We start from the raw sequence: 25,267 nt of genomic DNA on the forward strand, positions 1-25,267 counted from the left end.
ATTCTTCGAATATAGTCGTTAAATATGAAGTCTCTTCATTTGAAGGGCTGATGGGGAAAACTGCCATAGTCACCTAAAATCGATATATTTTTTATTTTGAATTTCGATAGTATTTTGGTCGAGAAATTCGATGGAGATAATCGATTTTCACAAAATCGTGATCTTGACGGTCAAATACGTCTTTGAAAAATCGATATATCGATTTTTAATTTGCGATAGTTCGTGAAAACAACCATAGTCATGACTATGGTTGTTTTCACCACCGAATTTTCGTTGTTTACATTGATAAGAAAGCTTCACTCAGGTTACTCGTATTGAAAAGTCTGGTTGTTGTTAAAAGTTGTGCTTTTTTTGGGAAATGCGTTTTATGTAATTATGGATAACAGAGATGCAGATAACCCAAATCCACCGCCACCAATGAAACCTACAAAAAAACCGCATGCGTATACTCTCATTCGAGATAAAAAAGTAAAAGGTGAACCGCACTTGATGCATAAAAAAGACATCGTAATATCTGCCGTAAAAATGGGCCCAGACTGCAAGTAAGTGTCTAAAAATTCTTGGTACCTACATCATTTTCATGTTTAATAATTTTGAAATGCCTAAAATTACGTTCCATTGCTCCTAGGTGCAAACGATATCAATGTTTTCAAACAGTGCCGGAGGAAATAATGGAAAGGATCTTCAATCAATTTTACACCCAATTTAAAACCAAAAATGAACAAGATAGCCACTTGACGGGGCTGATTTCTATGAGACCTGTTCAAAGCAGAAGGCCCAGAGTAACAGTAATGAACGTTCCTGTAGTTAATAATGTAGACGAAATTTTGGAGGCGGCTGATGATAACGCGGACGACACAGCTGAACAAATGGGAGTAAATCCTAATGGCGCGTATTTCGCATACAAATTGCGATTCCAGGACAGAGAATTTCCGGTAAGTACTTGAGTGTTATTTTCTATCATTGAGGATGTCTGTAACATGATTCTAAAGCAATGTGCGGTTTCTTATAGGTGTGCTTAAATGCGTTTCTAAGTGTCCATGGTGTTACTAGGGGAAGAGTTCGGCGGCTTCAGAATTTTTTAATCGAGAAAGGCACTTCCCCCATGGATAAGAGGGGTAAGCACGGAAATTACCCTCGCCAAATGCCAAAATCTGTTACCAAATTAATCCATCATCACATCGCATCATTACGAAAGCGGCAGTCTCATTATAGCCAAAGGAGTAATCCTAAGAGATATTACCTTCACGAAAACCTGAAAAGTATTACGCAATTACATGAACTGTTTGTACAGCTGTATCCAGATAAAAATGTCACCTATGATGCTTATCGTAATATTTTCAACACGTACAATATTGGTTTTGCGTTACCACGTTCTGACACCTGCGGCACGTGCGATAAATTTGACCATGAGATGAAACTAGCGGGTGATGTAGAAGCAGTACAAGTCGATCTTCAAGCTAGAAAAAAAGCCCATTTGGAGTTAGTGGAGAATTTCAGAGTTATCAAGCGAGGTTACGCAAAATTAGCTCAGGAGATCGATTCTGAAGTTACAGTATTGACGTTCGATTTTATGCAAAACTTGCCCATACCCAATATTCAAACCAACGATGTCTTTTACCGGAGCCAAGTGTGGGTTTACAACTTTGGGGTCCATAACCTCGGTGATAACAGTAGTTCGATGTATGTTTTCGATGAAAACAACGGAGCTAAAGGAAGTAATAACGTAACATCAATGTTATTTCATGCAATTCGAGATCTTCCATACAGAGAATTGATTCTCATGGCTGATAATTGTCCTGGACAAAATAAGAATCGAACTATGGTACTCTTCCTATACATGATCGTTCATTTTTTTCACATGGTGCCACAAGTCACGATCATTTTTCCGGTGAGAGGTCACACCTATCTACCAAACGATGCCGATTTTGCTCTAATTAAGAAAAAATCTGATTGTGAAACACCGAATGATTGGGCTGAAGTTATTAAGAATGCACGTAAGAATCCGTCACCGTTTAATGTTATCAGGTTTGCCTGGGATGATTTTATCAACTTTAATGAGTCATTACAGCCGTTTTTCCTTAAAACTTCGAGACCACCCATGCAGATAAAGTCTGCAAAAATGATTTGTATTTCTAAAGATATACGCGATGTTAAAGTACGATATGGATATAATTCGAAGTGGAGTTTTATTGCTGTCACCCAGAAGAATGCAAAGATACCAAAAGAAATCAATTTAGTTCCGCTGTATGATGGACCTCTGGGATTTACTGCCGTTAAGATAAAAAACATGAAACATCTCTATCAGTTCACGAAGAAAGGAGCTTCGTCGGTGGAATATTATCAGCAATTCTTTGATGCGAATCCGACAGTTGAGGCTGAAGAAGAAGAAGAAGGGAACGAGGAAGAAGTAGAAGGGAATGACGAAGAAGACGAGTTTGAATTAGAAGAGATTGAGATTGAATTAGACGACGATGATAATAGTAGTGGTGCCGAAGATTAAAGTCACTATTCGTATTGTTTTGTGCTATTATTACGTTCTTTTCTGTAATGCACTGTTTATTAATTGAAAGATCATTTCTTTATTTCAAATACTCGATAGTCGATATATTGTTTACAATGGTGAAATATTTTGTTTTGTAATCATTTCGCTTTTTTGAATTTACTTTATAAAATAAAAAATACCGAAATTTGCGCCGGCAGTTTTTTCAGTGAGGAAAACAACCATAGTCAAGAATTTTGCGTATGAATGCGTGTTGATAGAATGTTCGATGGTGAAAACAACCATAGTCAGGCGGATTTTTTTTAGATTGTAAAATTTATCTATTTAACTACTTTAAATACATTTTCCGAGTTCATTTTCAGATTCCTCAGCATCAAATCTACAAATAATGTAACTTACTACATGCAGAAAATCCACAATTATTTGTGAGGATGTTTTTTCCTTCTCCTGTAAAATTTACTTCAAGTGACTATGGCAGTTTTCCCCATCGACCCTTCATTTAATTAATTTGTCTTCGACATTTTTGCGTTTAAATATTTCGAAATGGTGAACTTGAACAGTTTCGGTCGCTTAGAAAGCTCGTAAAGTTTACACTTTTGTATTTGGCATATCCGAGTGCAATCCGGGTATCCGGATACACTTTGGATCCGGATTAATGATTCGTTTGTATCCGGATGCATCCGGATATTCGACATCGCTAAAAATTAATAGATACGGCCATGTTTTGTAGTTTTGTTATATTTATTTACAAGTGAATTTGAAGTGATAATAATTCACTTAATTTTGAAAATCAGAATGAAGACTGAAATACTTGAAGAAGAATAAAGCTCGATTCAGTTATCTGGATTTCAAATATCTACTATCCCAAGTAAGTAAATATCCGATCGGAAAATGTCTCCTAATCGAATTGAATTTGAATATTACATTGTGGAGCTACCTCTACTAGATCAGCTGATTATTCGGTATTTTTTTCGTTTGTTTCGTAATTCGTTATGATCGATGATATTTCAATTTGCTGTTGTTAATATTGTTCTTAACTAATTCCGTGTTGATGATCATTGTTTGCATTTTCAACAGAATGCCACGAAAAAGACGTAACTACTACTGTTGAAGCAACCGATGAAGAGATTCCTTCGTGCAGAAAAGATCTCGAAACACCAAGTAAGAATTTCAACTTGAGAGTTCGTCACGTATCGATACGTAGTGAATATGTAAAATTTGGTGATTCATTCACTTAATCGTTTACTTTTTATAGCGCTAACAAATCAGCCAAAATAGATGATGATGGTACATTTAGTCAGAAAAAGTGCTGAAATGTTAAGCTCGGAAAATACTCGTCTACATTATTGGGTCACGTTGGCGGTAAGCAGAATCCATCTGAACGTATACTTTCAATTTCATCTACAATTTCACTAAACTAACACCGTATTCTTGTTTGTAGTGTTGTACAGATCGAGTATTACCGGAGAGGTCATGTCGAAGGTTTTAAATTACTTCTCGAAAGATTGACCAGATTTCGAACGTGATGAAATGAGAGCTTTAGATTTACTGGCGAATTACTACGTACAAGAAGCAGAAAACTGAACTATTCTCGAAAGCTGATCAACTTTTCAATGCGGCCGATGTACGATCAAGTAAGTTCGAACAATTCGAACTACTAATCTTGTGTGTTTGAGCATTCGAGTTGAGTTTATTTTTAACGAGATTTTATCAAATTACCACAGGAGCATCTTATGGGTCGAGCGTATTTATCCATGTTGGAAGGCAAAAAGATAGATCAGGCTGATGTTCAGTTTAATTTCAATTTAAACCAGTCTCCTAATAATATACCGGCGTTATTAGGTAAAGCTGGCATTTTTTTCAACAAGAAGTACAAAGGAGCGTTATTATAAACGAGTCAAAAAAATCTGAAATGTCCTGTGTCCTTGGTGTTGGCCTTGGGCATTGTTTTCTGAAACTTGGTAGTACGATTTACTCATATTTTCTAATTATTATTTCAGAGATAGAAATGAATTATTTCTTGTATTTTTTGTAGGTAATCAAACGGGGCATGAGAATGAAAATTTCTTTTCAGCACGTAGCACGTACATGCATTAAATCTAAAAAAATGAAATTGAGAATTGTTACCAAATACCTAAAATCAATTTTAATAATCAGTGTTTCTTTTCAATAATAAAAAAACATCAAATTGTTTCTTATTTTTTTTCAGCAGCAACTCAACGCAAGACAAGACAGTGAGAATTTTTTCTCTCAAATTTTTGAATTATCGGAGATTTTGGATTTTTATATTTCATTCCAATCACCCAGTGTAGTGTGAAACAGAGAAATACATAGTTTCAAAAATAGTTCAACTTTTTAAAATTGAAATTAGAAGCTTTCATTGAATTCAATTCGTATTAAGTAATGTTCTATTTTTTCGTGATTTATTGAAATGTAGATGATGCGTTCAAAAATTATTAAATTGGGGTTTTCCTCATTCAATTTGAAGTGGTCAAGTCAGAAAATGTGTCAAGCGAATGTCACTGATTCAAATCTCTCTTTTTAAATTTTTTCAAAAAAAAAGTGTTATGGTATCAACTTCACGGGGAACCCGTTGCCAGGTCACCTGTGACCTTGCTTGTTATTTTTTTTGGTGCTTCATTTTCAATTGTTTTAGTTTAATTAGATTATTGGAGGTTAAAACTTTGGTTTAAGGCTTCAAAGTTCAAAGCGGCCTAAAACCATCTCCAGTTGGCTCGAATTCGTGGCTTGTTTCATTAACCACAGGGTCTAAAATAAAATTAGAAAATTACAATATAAATAGGTAAATGATAATGAAATGAAGTAAATAATAAATTTTAGTTTTGCTTTTGCAATTTCATCAGCAAACATTTTTCAGAATTTTTATTTCATTTTCAACATTAAAAATCAAAAATTTACTGGAGACTCTAGAGTACAGAACAAAGTAGTCGAGAATAGGGTAAAGTAAATGCCAATCATTTCGGCTTTTGAGGTCAATTTCGATTTGGTAAAATTTTGATACTTTTTTAATTTTTAGGCCAGTTGGGCCAGATTTGATTTTTGAAAAATGTACCTACATACTTTCAACATACGAAATTTTGGCTGATGAGATATTTTTGCATTACTCTTTCGAAGTTCTGTAAAACCGTACATAATATTCCAATCTAACGTTGATAAAACCGACAAATTCCCAAAAGATAGGTAATCCAAAATCACCTCGTCAGTATAAAATATAAATTTTCTAATCCTGATGTCAGTGATGCCTTTTTTCAGCCACGTTTCAATAACACAATATCAAAAATCAATAATTTTATTACTTTTCAATTTCACATAGTTAAAGGTTTCGAAGGTCCTCGGTTCTTTCTCGTAACATATGGTAACTTATCTGACTTCTTGGTCACAACAGTCACAAGTTTGGACTTGGTAGGTCGTGGGACTCGTTTATGCCCGTGTTTTCTCTTCAGCGGTTTTCGTTTACCTTTCTTTTTCTGTTCTTCTTTAGGTATCACATACAGAGGTAAATCACCGTCATCGTTTTGTGGTACGAACCACGTTTCTTTATCTTTATCAATCCTCGGTAGTTTCCAGACCGGCAATGGTTTATACCTATGAGCAACGAAGAACGGTGGCTTTTCATGGTAATCGTAAGCATCTTCGTAATAAGAAGATAGTATCGGTTCGCCTCGCATGTGCTTGAAACGAAACTCACTAGCACGATTTGATCTGAATCCTTTATCAGTTCGAGCCCTGCTAGCCAAATACTTGAGGTAATCGGCTTCGGCGCGTTGTTGTTCCACGAAGATTTCTTCGGCTGTAAGATGCTTGGCTTTGTTCAAAAGACACCGTTGCTTTTCCGGCGTTAACGCTTTGTCGCCGTCGGGCTTGATGAAATCGCCGCATCTTCGCATCAACCAGCATTTCTTCGCTTCAATTCGTATCCTCGAGGTTTGATTGGAACGTGGTATTATTCGTGGTTTTTTGCAAACCGCCGAGGAAGGTTTTTTGGTCGGTGTTGCTGGTGTTTGTAGGCCTCTTAGAACACGAATATGATCTTTTAGCATTTCCAGCTCGTGGTCTGATATATGACCCTCGGTGGCCGGCTTCAAACATGGGTCTTCGGTAGGTGATGTTGGTGCCGACGTAGTGCTCTGTGTTGTAGAGTTTTGGCTTACGAACGGGGCAATAGGAGGCAAGAGGATTTCGGGTGTATTTTCGGAGGTTTTTAACGACATTTTGGATAAATTTTTATATGCTGAAGATGATTCGCATTTGGAAACTGAAAAAATAATAGTAAAGTACAGCGTATAGATTACAGTATCTAGCACGTAGCCATTCTATCGAGAAACTGAAGAAAAGCTGGTGCTTCAGCAAAGAATATAAAGATAAAAATTACCATGGAAGTATCGTATAAATAGGACGGTGAACGTTCGAATGGATATTCAACGAGTTGACACAATCCATCTTTCATTCGCAATTTGCAACCAAAAATAGGTTAGGTAAACAAGAAGAAAACTGCACATTAAATCACAGCTTATAAGTAGGTAACGCATAACTTTTTTTTATTACAAAATAATAATAATATTGAAGAAAATAGAAAATAGGAACATTAAAAAAAATATATTAAATTCGGTCAAGGAGACGCCATCATCACATTTAAAGAATAATTGGCTACCAATATACACATGCTAATTTTCCAAATTTTTTGTTCCTCGTTCCTCTGTGTGTTCATCTCGCTGTCGAAAAAGTTTGAAGTTGTTTCTGATTATTTTATTTCTTATTCCTATCTGTGATTTTTGCAAAGTCAAGAATGCTACAAAATATTCTCAGATAATTATCTATTACATTATTTAAAAAATCGTCTGACAACCTTTGAGATCTGTTGCCAATTATCTTGAAACAGAAATGAGGTAAAGTACAAAGCAGTAACATTACAATACTTTCAGATTTCTTCATTTCAAAACTTCTCATCTCACTTTTTTTTCAGAATCGTCTGCTTGAACGTAGATTTATGATATAAACATGCCAGACACCGAGCACTTGAGCACGCGTTTTCAGAAAATCAAACTATTATTATGGAAAAACTTGCTTTGGCACCGGTATTACTGGTGGTGGACTATCTTGGAAATATTATCGCGTTCTTTTATATCGGTATACATAAGCATTTCGTTAGTGCAAGCGAATCTTCATAAACCAATCATGAGACCTCAAACAATTAATTCGGTAAGATCTCGAACTGAATTAATACAAAACGTTTTTAAAAATCACTATTTTGCATACACTCCATCGACTCCCTTCACTGATAAATTGCTGCAAAATGTTATTAAGGCGTTAAGTGAGATTTTTTTCAATTGCGTTCGAGTAGGTGGGAGGTGTTTTAACTTAATAACACTAAATTTATTTTATCAGGTGCTGTAAATAGATCTAAAACAATCGAGTTTGTGAAAATGGCCAACGAAGAAGAAATGATAGAGTGTACGATAAAAAACAGCGCTTCCAGAAAACAGCAAGCCATAGGAATAGTTTTTCTTGAAATCGCTTCGAATGATAGCAATGTACCGAGTAAATTAATTTATAAGTTGAGATTTGTGCATTATGGTTATCCCAAACAGCACAACCAATATAGCTATTATCAACCGGGACCTTGGTATCGAAGTATTCAGAACCTGAAAACCCCCGAATACGGTAAGTACATACTACATAGGTATGTAGTTAGTACCTACCTACTACCTACTACCTACCTGTGGGACAATTGCAACTTCGTGTTTAGTTTTTAACACTTGGTAAGCATTTTTCTAAAATACGTATTGGTTTTTATCGCAGATTACTTTTTTTGGATTAATGGCGTCTGTGCAATTCAATTATTGGTTAACGAAGAATTTGTACGCATGAAAGCAGATTCGACATCGTGGTCAGCGCCACAGGTGAATAAACATTTTTAATTCATTGGTCCCAGTAGACGCACGTTAGCTAAAAGTATAGGTTTAGGTACATGGGTACACTCTACAGGGTGCGCAAAAACATCGTGATTCGTGAACCCCAAAGAAAGTATTTTATTAAAAATATAGGTTGGCAACGTGAAATAAATGCATATGATTGGTAGAATGTTATCACTTCAGTCCAACAACCAATCGTGTGCTATCATTATTGTTATTATTCACTGTGACCAACCGAAATATTTAGCAGAAAACTTTTTCAGGGGTTCGCGATATTTCTGCGCACCCCGTATAAGCGCTGCTGATTATGATTTTTTTTATTTGAAGGTTTCTTTTCAAATATTTCCTTATCCTGCGTATGATGGAAACAGAAAGCCACGTGACGAAGTTCTGATCATTTTTGGGGTTATTTTCATAACATTCGAAACATTTTTAGCAGTTCCATTTTTAGCTTCAGTTATCAACGAGAAACAAGATGGTAGCAAGGTTTGTTCTTTTCACACGTGCTCATAATTTCTAATACGTACTTATTTACCATTCAAAAGCATAGCCTGCATATTGTGTGAAAATTCTAGTTTCTTACCTTTTTTTGTTGTAACGATTCAGAGGAGCTGCAGAATTTTGGCACTGTTTAGGTAGGTGTAGCTTCAGTTCTTTGAATTTCAGGGTTGGTAAATATCCACAAATCAACCAAACTCCTGCAAAAAATATATTCTTTATAAAAATATGTACATATAACAAGTACAAAATAATATCATCTCCATACTTATTTTACATTAGTGCATACATTAGATAGACATTTTTTTAGAACTTCGTCGATCTCTACACCCGTTTGAGCGATTCATTTTTGTTTAATAGACAATAAATTATAAAATCCTGGAACTTCGTCTTCGGTTTCACAAAATCATGTATAACCTGACCAGGGAACTTCTTGAGGTGTCACACTCCGATTTTAACGGGACCGCGATTTTTGGAAAGAGCATAGTCTAAAACCCCTCAAAAGCGAATTTTCAGCTGCCCAAGTTCATTTTTCGATTTTTAGCGAATTTTTGAAAATTCAAAATTAACTGTTTTTGGCGATTTATGCTTTTTTAAAAAAGTACGTACTTGATCAGTAAAAATGGTCAAAATAAGTTCCAAAACTAATATTAGTTACCCAAATCCAAATTTTACCATTTCCAGCCATTCTGGAGCCTCCAGCGCGATTTTTCAATTTCTCCAGAATTTTGAATTTTCTCCAGAAGGCGTGAATATGAAGTTGGGCAGCTAAAAATCGAGCATGTATATCACACTCGACCTGTTTAACGAGTTCATCTACATTTGAGCCGATTTTAGGAGTGACACCTCAAGAGTGGTTTTTTTGACCAGCTTTTTTCAAAATTAAAAAATCAAAAGATAACCGTTTGTGAGGAGATTTTTGAAATTTGTGCGAATCGCTGTACTTCTTCAAGAACTAACCCCCCCGAACGCAAATTCTCTACCATTTCCAGCCGTTTTGGAGCGAGAGTGACACCTCAAAAACCCACTCTTGAGATGTCACTCTCAAAATCGGCCCAAATGTGGATAAACTCGTTAAAAAGGTCGAGTGTAATATACATGCTCGATTTTTAGCTGCCCAACTTCATATTCACGCCTTCTGGAGCAAATTCAAAATTCTGGAGAAATCGAAAATCGCGCTGGAGGCTCCAGAATGGCTGGAAATTGCAAAATTTTGATTTGGGGGGTTAGTTACGGACAAAATACAGCGATTCGCGTGAATTTCAAAAATTTCCACACAAACGGGAAACTTTTGATTTTTTGGATTTTTTAATTTTGAAAAAAGCTGGTCAAAAAGTCACTTTTGAGGTGTCCCTCTCAAAAACGGGTGTGAAAATCGCACTGGAACCTCCAGAATGGCAATGGTGAAATTTTGATTTGAGGCGTCAGTTACGAACAAAATACAGCGATTCGCGCAAATTTCAAAAATTTTCTCACAAACGGTTATCTTTTGATTTTTTTGATTTTTTAATTTTGAAAAAAGCTGGTCAAAAATCCACTTTTGAGGTGTCACTCTCAGAATCGGCTCAAATGTGGATAAACTCGTTAAACAGGTCCAGTGTAATATACAACTCGATTTATAGCTGTCCGCAACTTCATATTCACGCTTTCTGGAGCAAATTCAAAATTCTGGAGAAATTGAAAAATCGCGCTGGAGGCTCCAGAATGGCTGGAAATTGTAAAATTTGGATTTGGGTAATTAATATTAAATTTGGGACTTATTTTGACCATTTTTACTGATCAAGTACGTACTTTTGAAAAAAAAAGCGTAAATCGCCAAAAACAGTTAATTTTGAATTTTCAAGAATTCGCCAAAAATCGAAAAATGAATTTGGGCAGCTGAAAATTCGGTTTTGGGGGTTTTAAACTATGCTCTTTCCAAAAATCGCGGTCCCGTTCAAATTGGAGTGTGACACCTCAAGAGGTTCCTTGTGAGCAAAAGGCCTTCATTTTGACTGCGAAAATTGAAATAGAGAAAGAGAAGTATACATATCGGTCCCAAAAAGTTGGGAAAACCCTGAGTCTGAACAACCTTCCTATCAGAAAAATTCAGCGAAAATGGCTGATTCTGCTATTGAAAGCGATAAAATTCGAACTGTTAAAATAAGGGCCACCCTAGAGAGCAAACATAATGTACAAAGGACTACCTCCTCCTCTCCTCCCATAAAATTTTAGTTTTGAAAAATCAAATTGGTCTCATTGAATGAAAAATATGTTCAAGTTTGAATCCATTTTTCAAAATTAAAACGATACCTACCTATAAGATTCCTTGATCCTGGCCTACTTTTTAAATTACCAAATACTTATAACTGGTTTGTCTTTTAGGAACTAATGAAAATCTACGGAGTGCAAGAATGGATGATTTGGCTATGCTGGTTCGTAAAAGCTTTCGTGATGTCTTTTCTATCAATAACGTTGATGACAGCGATTCTTTACATTCCTTGGAAAGGATTGCATTCTGAAGTTATGAACTACGTGGCATTTCCGGTCACGTGGTTAACTGTTTTACTATACGGCACAGCGAATATCAGCTTCATTCTATTCATAGGAGCATTTTTCAATCGAGGTTTGTACAGCACATTCACAAACGTTGATTTGGGATCGAGAGATTCATTTTCCAGTCTTCCTAACTGAATAGGTATCTCACATTTTTTTCATTATTCAACAGCAACTGTAGCCTGTCTGGTGTTCATGTTTATAATATACTTTCAGTATATCGGCCTTTACACCGTAGGACAAATAGACGCAATCAACGTGTTTTTAATAATATTGTTTCCCATGATGAATTTTATTGCTGAAATGCAACTTATTCGCGCAGCCGAAGTGCATCGTAAGAGTTTCATTACCTTTATTAGGTATTAATTAGATAACCCATTGAAACTTTTATGATTTAGGAATGAATGGGAGTTTGACGTCGACGGACGTATTCAGACCAGCAGAAGCACCTCCTTTAACTCACATTGACATTTACCTCTTTACCACTTTCAACATAATATTCTATTCAATTCTCGCAATTCTCATTAACATAGGAATCTTTAGTAAACTAAAATCGCGGTTACCTATTTTCAAAGTAAGTTCTCGGTACCTACTTACATTTGACGAGTCGCTTAGCAGGCCACTGTATTTATATCCTAGCCTATTTTGTTTTCAGCGTTTATCCTCCCGTCACCGAGAACATGAAGGTCACGAAGAATCTTGGCAAAAGGTTCATCATTCTGCAATCGATCAGGTAAAGAGAAGAACTGACACCTTGGTTTGGAAAATCGGCGAATCAAAAAGCTACAATGAAACAGGCGCATCATCCAGATCAGGACACGAACCTCTATTGCGAATTGAAGACCTGCACAGCAAAATATATGGAGTCACCCATGAGTTGAAAGGTGTTGACGCGGAATTTCACGAGCACGAGATGAACGTTATTTTAGGTCACCATGGAGCTGGAAAGAGTACTCTTCTCTCTATTTTGACTGGTGCGTTTGAATTTCAGGTATATTTAGACATTCTACTTGAAATATTTATAAGACCAGTAATATTGACAGAATTTCTTTTCTCGGCTTAATTTTTAGGATCGGTTCCGTTCAGTCATGGAAAAATATATTATAAAGGTATAGATATATCTTCCCACTTGAATGTTTTGAAAAATAATGTGTCACGTGGTTTCAAGATCGAGGCATTGTTTAATCATTTCTCTGTTGGGCAACATTTACTATTCTATGGAATGGTAATATTACTAGTGATCTTTTTGAATGAAACAACATCAATCTATCATTATCATCTGATCTCAACCTACATTACATCGTAATAAGATGAATATTCTATTCAGCTTAAAGGGCTATCAAAAAACGACGCCAATAAGCAATCGGAATACCTCTTGAATAAACTGGCAATGCAGAAAGAAGCCAATTCGGCCGTTAAAAAATTACCAACAAGTGTGAAGAAAAAATTGAGCATTGCTGCGACATTGATCGGCGATCGTGAGGTAATTAATAATAACATAACAAACTTTGAGAATGATTTATTCAATTTACCGTTGTATAGATATTATTATTAGATGAACCGATGGTTGGCTTGGATGTGGAATCTAAAATCGAAGTTTGGAATTTGTTGACGGTAAATCGTGTTTTTTGATTTTTCAACGTATGAAAGAAAATATGATAAATTTTGTAATTTATATTTATAGGACATGCGTTCGCATCGCACAATCGTATTATCTTCAAGTCATGAAACAGTGGCAGAAAAATTGGCTGATCGAATCACTGTACTGGAAAATGGAGCTGTTATTGCACATGGGACACGCGATTTCTTCAAAAAAAATATTGGTAAAGTCTCTTCCTTGCTCCCCCGCCGCCCCATGACCCCATCATTATTATAAATAGAACAATATCCTTCATTTTTACTGTACATACTTATAATGGAATAATTCGTTGAAATTCGGACTCGATAATAATTTTAGGTAACGATTACGAAGTACTGATTTCTGGAAAACATCTGAATTCTAGCGAAGTTACAGATACGGTTCATCACAACGTAAATGCAACAGTAGAACGTGAAACTGACCACGATATCGTTTATAAAGTACCGATTAGCGAATCGCATAAATTTCATCACTTCTTCGAAAACCTCGAAAACAGTATTCATACTTTAGGAATATCAACCGTGCACGTGACGTTCAACACGATACAGCACATACTAATGAAGTAAATTTACATAGCAATTCGCTTAATTGATTCGTAAATAAGATTAGGGGCACGAATTTACACTCAATTTTCGGATACGATCATTCTTCCAACTGCAGAACTCTAGCAGTTTTGAAGAAACAAAATCAAAATAACATAGAATGTTCAACTTGTCAGGATGTTAATGCTTCACAGAAATGATTTTCTCTGACTTCTCTCAGTTCTCCAGAATAATTTTTCCAATTTTCCAGATCTTTCAAATATCATACTATACGTCAAAATAACGGAAGGGTGAAGGAGTAAAATTTCCATTAATTATTGAATCTGCATGAGGTGGTCGGAAGAACAGGCTGTGGCTCTCATTTTAAAAAAATTAAATTTTTTATCTCTAATTACATACTGGAATTATTGTACTTCAAGATTTTCTTTTACTCAAAAACTCAAGTGAGTGCTCCAATCAAATCTGAGGCATCAAAATTTTAAGGCAAATAAAGGAAGAGGTGCTAAATGCACCAAAAATGTTGAAAATTTGCCAACTAAAGAATTGGATCAGGTAAGTATTTCTAGTGAGGGGCGGGGGGAGGGGGGTTGAAAGCTCTGAAAATTTTAAAAATCAGTATTGAAGTTCTTCTTCTTCATCGTTCACTCGTATCCGAACATCGTGACTATGGAGTGTTCCCAATCAGCTGCCTCCAACTTTCTCTGTTTTCAGCTTCTGTGACGCACTCTCTGATGATGAGTCATTGAGTCCTGTAGCCTTTTCTATCAGGTCTGTGTACCTTGTGGGCAATCTCCCACGTGACCTCTTTTCCTCTATGTGTCCTTGAACAGTCAGCTTCTCTAGGTTGTCTTGTTGCACTAGATGTCCAAAATATCAGGATCCTCCTTCTTACAATGGTGCTGAGTCTGTCCTTCACACCTAGTTCTTCCAGTTTTGACATGTTTGTTCTTTTCTTGGTCCATGAGATTCTAAGCATTCGTCTATAGCAGTGCATTTCAAATGCATCTATCCGGCTCTGATCAGTTTTCTTCACTGTCCATGTTTCTGAGGCATATAGGAATATTGAGAATACAAGACGTGTTTTTATAACTTTTAATTGTTATCTTGGTAATTCCATGGCTTTTCCACATTCGATACTTAATTGCAATTTTTGGGATTGGCCTACCTTTATTTTTGAAGGATCTATGCAACCTTGAAGTTTTGAAACAGATCAATTTCTGAATGATCGGTTTCAAATCTTCAAAATTGCATAGATCCTTCAAAAATGAAAGTAGGCCAATCCCAAAAATTGCAATTTTCAGCTAAAAAAAAAGTTCCACAAGTTTCCTACCTAGTAAAATTTTTGATTTTGACAAATTTTCATTTTCTAGACTTTGTACGCTAGTAGTTTCTTCCCATGAATAGATAGAGGGGCTTCAGGGCTTGTAGGCAGCATGCCGTGTTCGCCTCAACAAGAGCTACAAAATGGTACTACCCCTCCCATATAAAACCGCCATGTAACCTATGGCAGGTTAAGGAGCCTAGATATAATATACCACTTCTATTCCATCTATCTCTTGCAGCTCAGGTTGGTTGTCATTTGCCCGACCTATTATCATCATCTTAGTGATCTTGGTCTTTTACTTGTTCACCTTTAGACCCCTGGCTAGGCTAACTTGTTCAATCTTGCCCATGATCTCCTTCATGTCGTCGATGTTTTCAGCCAGTATTGTAGTGTCATCTGCAGATCTGAGATTCAATACATATTTTCTTGCCCCCCAGTGTAACTCCTTTCTTCCATCCATGTAGAGCTTCCCTCATTATCCATTCTCCGTATGCATTGAACAGTATTCAGCTGAAAATGCATCCCTGCCTCACTCCTTTACAGGTCTTAAAAGTGATCAGTCAGTTCCCTTTCTACCTTTACCTGTGTGTTGTTGTTTTTGTACAGATTCTTCATCAGCTCTTTCAAGTGGTTTTGTACTCCCATTTGTTTGAGGTTTCCCCATAATACATATCATCCACTTAACGTTATCTTATCAAAGGCTTTTTTATTATTGATGAAGCAGAGGTAGATGGTTTTGTTGAATTCTTGAGCCTTTTCAATTATCTGACGAATGTTGAGAATTTGTTCTCTTGTTCATCTTCCTAGAACAAAACCTGCCTGATGCTAATTTTGATGTGAATGTCAACCCATCCACATCCGTCACTTTTGGATGCCACATGTCGACTGAATTTCAACTCTGTGTCGAGCCAATGTTGATCGGCATTTATGTAGACAATTGGCTCAACACAGGGTACCAAAATTTATGTACATTGACATGTAGGATCCAAATGTGATGGATGTGGATGGATCAACAATTTCAACATTGGCATCAAAATTTATGTCAACCTCCAGCTACGCAAAATTGAAAATTTTAGTTTCAAAATTGATAAATTTTTTTTCAAAAATGATTTTCTCTTACACTTTTAGGTGGCCATTGCTCGTGCTGGAAGCCTCATTGACTCGGAGGCCACCTCCGAGAAGTACAGACAGAAAGTCCATACAATTCAGTAGTTGAACATTAAACTCTTTATATTGAAAGGTGCAATAACTTATCTAAGAGTACCAAACTAAAACATTTTCATGTCGACAACATGTTGATGTTAATGTTGATGTGAAATTTGACAATTTTGACATCAACAAATACATCCACAATAGCAATGTAATTTTTCAAATTTGAGAAATCTTTGATTTGGTCGATTTTGGTGTTGATGTATTTGTGGATGATCAACTTTCACATCGACATAACATCGACAACTCCAAACTATGGAAAAGTAAATAATTTTATCAATGTTATTAAAAATTTGTTTCTCTCTTTAAATAAGATCATATTTTTAAATATTTACTGAACTTTTAAACACTAAAACAGAAATTTTAATTCTGAAAAATTTCGATTTTAAGCATCGGAATTTACATCTACATGTCAAGATGGCATGTCAAAGTGTCAGAAATGATGAGAAAATTTTGAAAATTTTCATTAACCTGGCTTCTTTACAGACAGAAGATTCCTATTAAATAACTTATTAATCACTTTTCCATCATTATGTTGAAAAAAAACCGTAGTCGATATAAATGTCGACGTCGACAATTGTTGTATGGGTATGTTAGATCGAAAAAGCATACCTCTCCTAAAACCTCCAAGACCAAAACTTCAAGCACTAAAATTGTTTTCGGATTTTTCACAAATTTTAGAATAATATGGGTAATTAGCTAATTACTTGATTTCTTTGAACGCTCCAGCTCGAAAATTAGAAGTTTCAAGTTTTAGATCATTTCATTTGAAGCTTCTTTAGAAACTTCAAATTACTTTGGAACAGTTACAAGTCGCAAATGAACTTTGGCACCTGTAACTTTGGTTGTTGCTTATTATTTTATGCAACCTGGAAATTAGTTCTTGAAGTGCGTGAGTGAAATTAGAATTTTTGTTGAAAATTCTTTTCTTTGGCAGCTTCTTGCCGGAGGGTCGTTCATTAAAAAAATTTCATCTTCAACTTTAGTCTATAGCCTGTCCAAAATAAGACAGTCAAAACAATCAAAGAGACGTTCACACATTTGCTCATCGCCACGCAGAACTTCGTTCATTTGATGCCTGCATTTTGTCGCGCAATTTTTCGTTGCGCAGTGTGAATCGACGTAATCGCCTTTCTCCTCGGTATGCCGAATTGTCTACTGCAGTTTGAATGTTTTGATTGTCTGATTTTGGACAGACCATAGCTTTGATTACAATGATATTCAAGAATCACTCACTTGATGAATTAATTTTCACATCCGCCCTTTTCACCAACAGAGATGGATCTTTATCAGGCCATCATTCGGTTGTATCTTCACATACCGCTGAGATCATTCGTGGCGATCCTACCAGCTCAACTGGAGGACTTCTTTTGAGATTACGACAAATATGGATCTTGTTCAAAAAAAGAATTTTGTATCTGGCAAGAGATTACGTCAACATACTGCTGAGGGTATCAATTCAGCTTTCTTTATGTCTGAGTTTTCACTTTTTCTTGACTTACACGAAATATTTACTCATAGTGTTTTTTTTGGCGGATTTTCTTTTTCAGATCATTATTCCAACATTTATTATACTATTTCTAATCAAGCTAGTAGAAATTTTCGATTTAAACCCGTATCCTTTGATGAAACTGCTGCCAAGTTTTGAGATAAATCCAAAATTCAAAATTCATAATAAAACATCCAGTCAAGTAGTCAAGAAATTATACGAAGATTATATAAAATCTCAAGGCGCTACCGCATACTCGTCAACAAAATCAAACATCATCGAAGGTAAGTAAAGTATTTCGCTGACGAAAAAAAGCAAACCAGAAATACGTATTTTTTGATAGCCATTTGCAATAGTTACAGCAGGTTTTTTCTGTAGATTTGATTAATTACGGAGAAAAGGATATTCTAAGCTTTCGCAGAGAGTTAATCGCAGCTTTTGAAACTGACACAACCAAAACCACCAACATATTGTATAATGTATGGCTCATGTACAGTCTACCAATCGCAATTACCACTTATTCCAATGTATTGCTGAAGAACAGTGCCAAGAACCAATTGTCTGAAATCATCACTTACAGCCAGCCACTTCCTTTTTTCGCGTCCAGTTTGGAACGGCAGGAGGAGCCGGTATGTACATATTTGTACGGTTTCATCTTGAATCTTGTATCGAAGCTTTAATTATCCAATACCTACCAACCATTGATTGATTCAATTTTTCAGAACTGCGTGACGTTGGAAATGGATATGAGATTGAACCTTTATTTCATCGCGTTATTTCTCCTATTCGGATATTTTTCAAACGAAGTGATCTTATATCTGTTTCAATTTACAAATGGAGAATTCTCCAGCGGTTTGAAACATCTACAGTTGATATCCGGAGTACCGAAGTGGATTTATTGGATCACCACATTTGTATTCGATTTATTCTTTTTCTGCCTTGTCGCAGCTTTTCGAGTGGCAATTTTCATGCTGTTTGACAATTTCATCGGTTTCTTCAAGTTTGATTTCGATTTCGGTGAATAATTACTCGTACAATTAAATTCTCTTTTAGTACCTAATACGAATACCTAATGTAGGTTTTCAAACAGTAGCCCAGTCAATATGCAATTTGACCCAAACATAATTACAAACAAAGGGTTTTTTTAGTGAATATTATCTAGAGTGGTGTGCTAAATAACATACTGAAAGTCCCCGCCCCTACCCCACGAGCTAACCCCCCCCCCGACCCCTCAAAATTATGTGATTTCAATAATTTTACATTTTATGATTTGGGACTTGTAACCTGTTCTAATTGATAAAATGAAGTCAAACTTGGGGAATGGGATTCTTTTGGGGGCTAGAGTTGACCTCTGGAGTGGGGAGGGTCAAAGTTGAAAATTACAGAAAGGTCATTTTTTTGGAGGGGCATAACATGACCCCAAATGGATGAAAATAGTCCAAAATCATACCATCGGACAGTACCCTATCTGTGATCAACATATCCAAATTTCAGCTTCATAGGTCATCCCCACCCCATTTAAAGCGGAATTAAGCTAAAAATCCCCTTATTTTGCCCCTATTTTCGGTTTTTTCCATCTTAAAAGGAGTGGAGATGACCTAGGAAGCTGAAATTTGGATATGTTGATTACAGATAGGGTACTGTCCGATGGTATGATTTTGGACCTTTTTCATCCATTTGGGGTCATGTTATGCCCCTCCAAAAAAATGACCTTTCTGTAATTTTCAACTTTGACCCTCCCCACTCCAGAGGTCAACTCTAGCTCCCAAAGGAATCCCATTCCCCAACTTTGACTTCATTTTATCAATTAGAACAGGTTACAAGTCCCAAATCAAAAATGTAAAATTATTGAAATCACATCATTTTGAGGGTCGTAGCGCCGCCCCCCTTGAGGCTAGGGAGTTGGTCGATAGCTCATTTGATAGGTATTGGGGAGGAGATGAAATGATCACTGGGCTCATTTTACTCAAAATTCAATATTTCAGGAGTTCTTGATGAAAAACTGATTTTGGGGGGCTTTGATCCACTGTGGGAGGTTAGCTCGTGGGGTAGGGGTGGGGACTTTTAGTATGTTATTCCGCACACCACCCTAGACAATATTCACCAAAAAAACCTTTGTTTGCAATTATGTTTGGGTTCGCCCATTTTTTTCTGCTATTTGCCTGGGCTACAGTATAATCGTCACATTTTATGTTCTTATAAATGTTGAACAGGTATCTTCGTATTATTCCTCATTATTCACGCATGCACTGGGCTGTTTTGTACGTACATCGTTAGCCACATATATAACCCTACGCGTAAAACATACGCTCATTTGTTCTTATTCAATATGGCGTGTAAGTATCGGGTAGGTACCTGTATCTACCCATCTATCGATCTCAACAAATTAAATGGCAATAAATTCATTCAATTCGCAGGTAATTTCGTCGGAGTTATGTTGTTTTTCATGAGGGCAAAGTACCTTTTCCCAGAGGTGATTACTAGTTCATCTCCTTTGGTGTACGTGATATCATATCTGCCATTTCTGAATTACATCCACGTCTTGCAAACTTTCTTCATAGCATGGACTCGTAATAATTATTGCCTCATTGATTGTTCGTCAGTTGCAAAGAAATTCTGTAAAAGTAGGTACCAAATGTTCTAATGCTGTTGTCGGTATTTGGTAAAAAATAAAAGAGTGATAAAAATATTCCCAACACAAAAAATATCTGTTTAGAAAAGTCATTGTCCGAAATATATGATGGATACGAGTACCCTGCTGAGGCAGGTGGTTTGCAGAGAGAATTAAGTCGTTTAACGGTTCCCCTAATCTACACTGGCGTTCTTTTTATACTGACAATTATCGGAATTGCGGGGTTTTTAAGTAATGTTTTTAAAAAAAGCACAGTTCAACATCAACCCGATGACGAGAATGTGTTGGAAGAGCGTCATGAAATTCAAAACGTCAAAGAAGACGAATCAAGTATGTAAATTCAAATTATTCGTGTAGCTTGAATTCTATGCTGGATAAATATCATATCAGAGGCGGATAGGTCTAATAATGAGCTCAAGTTTCGTGATAGAATCTCATGATTTGATTTTTTTCAGTGATTCATTCATTCGCGAACGATTTTTTTTCGCTTCTCAGTAAATCATTCATGAACGAATCTTCTTCAATAATTTGGTATTGGCGAATGTGAATAAATCAAATTTTGTGAACTGCTTTTCTACTGGACTTGATTCAGTAATGAATTAATCATTCTCGATGATGATTCGGTGATTTCGAACAAATCGTTCGTTCGCGAACGAATTGAATCCAGTTTTCGACGAGAGAAGTAATGTAAAGTTTTGTCAGGTTAGCATCACAAATTTTGAATTTTCAGTAACTCCTTAGTTCACAAACGATTTTTTCTAATTTCTCTCTTGAGCAAATCGTTCGCGAACGAATCATTCACAATTTACGTTTATGGATTAAATCAAATAACGTACAGTTTTATCGGCGACAGTGTATTATTGAATCAGTGATTCGATTTCGAAGTGATTCAGTCGTTCTCGAACGATTCATCTCTTTTGAGAGAATCATTCGCAAAAGAATCAATTCTAATTTTTTCTGATAGGTTTTTTTATGTCTTATGTCAATTTTAAATTTTTATGGTACAATGATCCAATTTTTTTTCGAACGATTTTTTTACCTTTCAGTTAATCATTCGCGAACGAATCATCTTTAAATCGTACGTAGGTATTAATGAATGTGAAAAAATCAAATTTTGTGATCTGTTTTTCTACTGAACCTGATTCAGTAATGAATTGATCATTTTCGATAATGATTCGTCAATTTCGAACAAATCGTTCGCGAACGAATTGAATCCGAAGATAGGAGGATTAATGTGAAGTTTTATCGTGTCACTTTTGTAATTTACGATTTTTCAGATTAGTTTGCGAACGATTTTTCTCCTCTGAGCGAATCGTTCGCAAATGACTCGATCACAATTATCATTATTATGGATTGAAAAACATCTAGTTTTGTCCACGGCAGTGTATTATCAACTCATCTGATTTGATTTCTAGGTGATTCAGTCGTTCTCGAACGATTCACCTCTTTTGAGAGAATCGCTTGCAAAAGAATCAACTCGAATTTTTGTTGATAGATTTTATTATGCCAATTTTTATGGTACAATAGTCCAATATTTTTCACGAACAATTTTTTTACATTTCAGTAAGTCATTCACGAACGAATCATCTTTAATTCAGGTATTAATGAATGTAAAAAGGTCGAATTTTTCGCTTCATTTCTACCGAATTTGATTCACTAGTGAATTAGTGATTCAGTCGTTCTCAAGTGATTTGTTGATTTTGAGCAAACCGTTCGCGAACAAATTGAGTCCAATTTTTGACAAACAGATTAAAAAGATTAACGAGTAGTTATTTTTAAAAGGCGACATCAGCATTTTTTTTTGTTTGAAAATAATTTTTCAAGGTGTCTCGAGCCTGCAACATTCAAGTTTTTTGAGACTCTTTTTACTTGAAAAAATTATACCCTAACGATGCTTATTAAAAATTTTTACTACAATTTATTTGTTCATTTCAATATTTTTGTTGTTTATTTAAATTGCAGTTTCTGGTTTGAATTTTCTGAAACCGAACTTGAAACTTGAAAACTTTTCTTCCAGCAAGTTTTTCTTGGAATAAAAATTTAAAAAATGGAAATTACATATTAGACTATGATTAAATAAGCGGAACATTTTTTTCAGTTTTTCAATACTTTTTTGAAATCTCAAAAACTTTTATTTTTCAAGATTTTCTGGATCTCAAAAACATTGCTCATCGGCCTCTACTAAAAATACATTCGATTTTAGATTTCAATGTACCTAATGTACTTACAAGATACCTTAAGTACATAAATTAATAAACATTTATCCAGATGTGAAAGAATATTCTGTTTAAGTCGAAATTGCCCGTAAATTCAGGATATCATCAAGTACCTCTGATAGTGGATGGGTTGCACAAAAATTACTTCAAATGGTTCAAACTTAAGACTGCTGTCGACGATGTGAGCTTTATAAAACACCACGGAACATGCTTCGGTATCTTAGGAACACGCCAAGCTGGTAAAACGACTGCACTTGGTATGATGACAAACAGAATTACACCAACGAAAGGAAACGTTTCGATCGAAGGAGTTGAGCTGAGGGGAAACAAAAAACAGGTACAGATTTTCATTTTTAGAATTAATTTGGCTGGATTCTGAAGTTGATGGCACGAAAAGGCATCGTTGAACGAACTGTAATTTTTTTCGGTTCGAATATCCGTGGGATTCCCGTATTAGGAAACGAATAACCTATAGATTCCAGGTTTTTATTTGCAGTATTTAACCTTGATCGGATATTGTCCTCAAACTTCGCCATTGCTGGGCAAATTCACCGGTAGAGAAATGCTCATGTTGATTGCTTCATTAAAAGGCATCGAAGGCGATACAGGTGCAGTTGTTGACGAACTAATATCTTCTACAGGTGAATAAATTCAAATTACAATCATATATTTGTACTTAACATTTATGGTGATGACTTGATGAGCATCCCCCAATTATATCTTTTTACACAGGATTGGAAGACATCCAGAATGTTAGATGTGAATCTTACACCGATGGCAACAAACGCTTACTGGGCACAACTCTTTCGTTGATAGGGAACCCGAATGTAATTTTTTTGGATGAACCAGCTGGTGGTATTGATTCGTCATCGAAACGTCACATTTACGATATCATTGAACAAGTCAAACATTCTGGAAAAATTGTAGTCTTAGGAACTAAAAGGTATGATATACTTGTAATCAATCGTAATCATATGTAGGTATCATCGCTTCATTGTTGTCCCTACTAATTTTGGACAACCATCGTAGTGCAACTGAAAGTGAAATATTATGCGATCGAACCACGATGTTAATGAACGGTGTAATGTTCTGTATCGGAAACTCTCAAGATTTAAAACACCAATTCAGTTTAGGATATTTCGTCCTAATTGAGATTCATTCAGACGCCAAATATTTCAAAGAAGTCGTCCGCTTGGAGAGAAATATGATCGATGTGTTTGGTTCGGAATCGTGTCGACTTTTAGAAGAATATAAAGTAACGAGCTATATTGTAGTTTCTCTAATACGAGTGCTTTAATTTAATGCGAAAACACACTGAATTTATTTAAATTGATTCGAATGGCAGGGCTTGGTTCATTACCTGATCACAGACCACTCGCTACAATTATCGACGCTATTTCAAAGGATGGAAAACATTAAAGAACGTAATCCAGTCATCGAAGAGTATACAGTTTCGACAAGTACACTGGAAAATATCCACGATTCACTTACGATTTCCAAGGAATTACTCAGAAGCCCCTCTTTTTATTAACATTGCTCGAGTGTTGGTAGATAAAATAGGATATGAGCCAAGAGAGATCGTTTATTATTTAGGTACCTATTGTGTATTGATAGTAAGACAGGTTTTAGATACAATCACCGACTGATTTAGGTAGGTATATTGTATATTTTTATTCTAGTAGGAAAAATGCGATAGAATATAAAAAATGACAAATATGTGAAAATAGACGCTCGATGTTGGTATTGTTGATTTTTTTGTTAATAAATTAATAATTCGGCAAAAGGTTTTTTTTTCATCGATTTTGAACACGAATGAGAAATATTTGTATAAAACATTCTCGTGTAACCCTATTTTGACTTTTAGTGTCCAACTTTTTTATACGTACCTATCTGAAAATATCTGCAGTTTTTTATAAATCAAATGGAAAAATTTTACAGAAACCCCGAAGATTTTCTCAAATTACAAGCGAGGCCATAAACCTAACCTACCTAAACCGGCTTCATTTGAAAACAAACGAATTTGTTTAATTTTGAAAGTTGAATCGGTAACTGGTCATATTCAGGTTCTTTCAAGCGTTCCCAAAATTTAAGAAACTCTGAAAAATTCTAAATTTTTAAAACGATGATTGCAGCATTCAAGCTTGTTTGTATCGAAATCTCAGTTTTAAGCACAGAAAATGAGCGCATGGACGAAAGAGGCAAGACGAAGAGCAAGACGCGGTCACAGAAGAATAGCGATCAAACAATCGACAAAACAAATCATCTCATAATATTTTCACAATCGTGTTTTTTTACGGCAAATCAAGTATGCAATTTTATTAACATCGCGTCACATCACGCTTGAACGGATTTACGGCGAACGGAGTAGACAATTTATTCCACACGAATGCGACCAAATTGATTATTCATACTTAGTAGGGTTATTTTATTTCCCCGAGTCTCTCGATTTCATTCAATTTTTAAAGATAGATTTCGCTGACCCAAACTAGTTTCAGAAGTGGAGGGGCTCGTACAGCATCATTCTTTTTTGTTGTTTTTTTCAATACCTACAACAATTATATTTTATTTTGGCAATAATTCATCAACAATCAACAATTCCAGCAGCCCTCTGAAGCACCCAGTCCTGACGTTGGACCAGCACCGCTTCGACCAATTTCTTTTTAAAAACCCTTTTGTACAACTGACAAAACCTCAGCTCCACCTGTAATAATTCGTACATGACAATACTCACAAATTAGTGAATTCCC

General features: G+C 35.7%; 3 protein-coding genes across 6 annotated transcripts in view; 1 reads left to right on the forward strand and 2 right to left on the reverse strand.

Moving 5' to 3' along the window:
• LOC135838569 (protein starmaker-like) overlaps window positions 1-25,267 on the reverse strand; it is a 125,952-nt gene that overhangs the window by 68,007 nt on the left and 32,678 nt on the right. The window contains exon 2 of the mRNA XM_065354250.1: window positions 9,020-9,134. The gene's annotated coding sequence lies outside the window, so the exon portion shown is untranslated. The remainder of the gene's footprint in view (window positions 1-9,019; window positions 9,135-25,267) is intronic.
• LOC135838968 (uncharacterized) lies at window positions 94-4,696 on the forward strand. Of its 4 annotated transcripts, none has more exons than XM_065354804.1 (8): window positions 94-542; window positions 629-935; window positions 1,013-3,371; window positions 3,581-3,664; window positions 3,759-3,865; window positions 3,945-4,137; window positions 4,228-4,464; window positions 4,539-4,696. In XM_065354804.1, exons 1-3 carry the CDS (start codon window positions 376-378, stop codon window positions 2,501-2,503), a joined length of 1,965 nt encoding a protein of 654 aa, XP_065210876.1. In that variant the 5' UTR covers window positions 94-375; the 3' UTR covers window positions 2,504-3,371; window positions 3,581-3,664; window positions 3,759-3,865; window positions 3,945-4,137; window positions 4,228-4,464; window positions 4,539-4,696. The 4 variants fall into 4 exon arrangements, with proteins under 4 accessions (XP_065210876.1, XP_065210877.1, XP_065210875.1 ...); XM_065354805.1 differs by having other exon boundaries at window positions 4,228-4,345; XM_065354803.1 differs by having other exon boundaries at window positions 4,228-4,696.
• LOC135838571 (uncharacterized) lies at window positions 5,798-7,023 on the reverse strand. Its single transcript, XM_065354252.1, has 2 exons — window positions 6,897-7,023; window positions 5,798-6,779 (listed from the first exon to the last, which is right to left on the reverse strand). Exon 2 carries the CDS (start codon window positions 6,733-6,735, stop codon window positions 5,830-5,832), a length of 906 nt encoding a protein of 301 aa, XP_065210324.1. The 5' UTR covers window positions 6,736-6,779; window positions 6,897-7,023; the 3' UTR covers window positions 5,798-5,829.

Source organism: Planococcus citri, chromosome 3, assembly GCF_950023065.1.
Source record: "Planococcus citri chromosome 3, ihPlaCitr1.1, whole genome shotgun sequence".
Taxonomy (NCBI): Eukaryota; Metazoa; Arthropoda; class Insecta; order Hemiptera; family Pseudococcidae; genus Planococcus; species Planococcus citri.

What these genes read in the sequence shown, in the direction of transcription:
- LOC135838968 (XM_065354803.1), top strand. Translation starts at nt 376, where the DNA reads ATGGATAACAGAGATGCAGATAACCCAAATCCACCGCCACCAATGAAA. An exon ending in AAAATGGGCCCAGACTGCAA is followed by an intron (nt 543 to 628) that starts GTAAGTGTCTAA and finishes CATTGCTCCTAG; the next exon opens with GTGCAAACGATATCAATGTT. An exon ending in TCCAGGACAGAGAATTTCCG is followed by an intron (nt 936 to 1,012) that starts GTAAGTACTTGA and finishes GGTTTCTTATAG; the next exon opens with GTGTGCTTAAATGCGTTTCT.
- LOC135838571 (XM_065354252.1), bottom strand. Translation starts at nt 6,735, where the DNA reads ATGTCGTTAAAAACCTCCGAAAATACACCCGAAATCCTCTTGCCTCCT.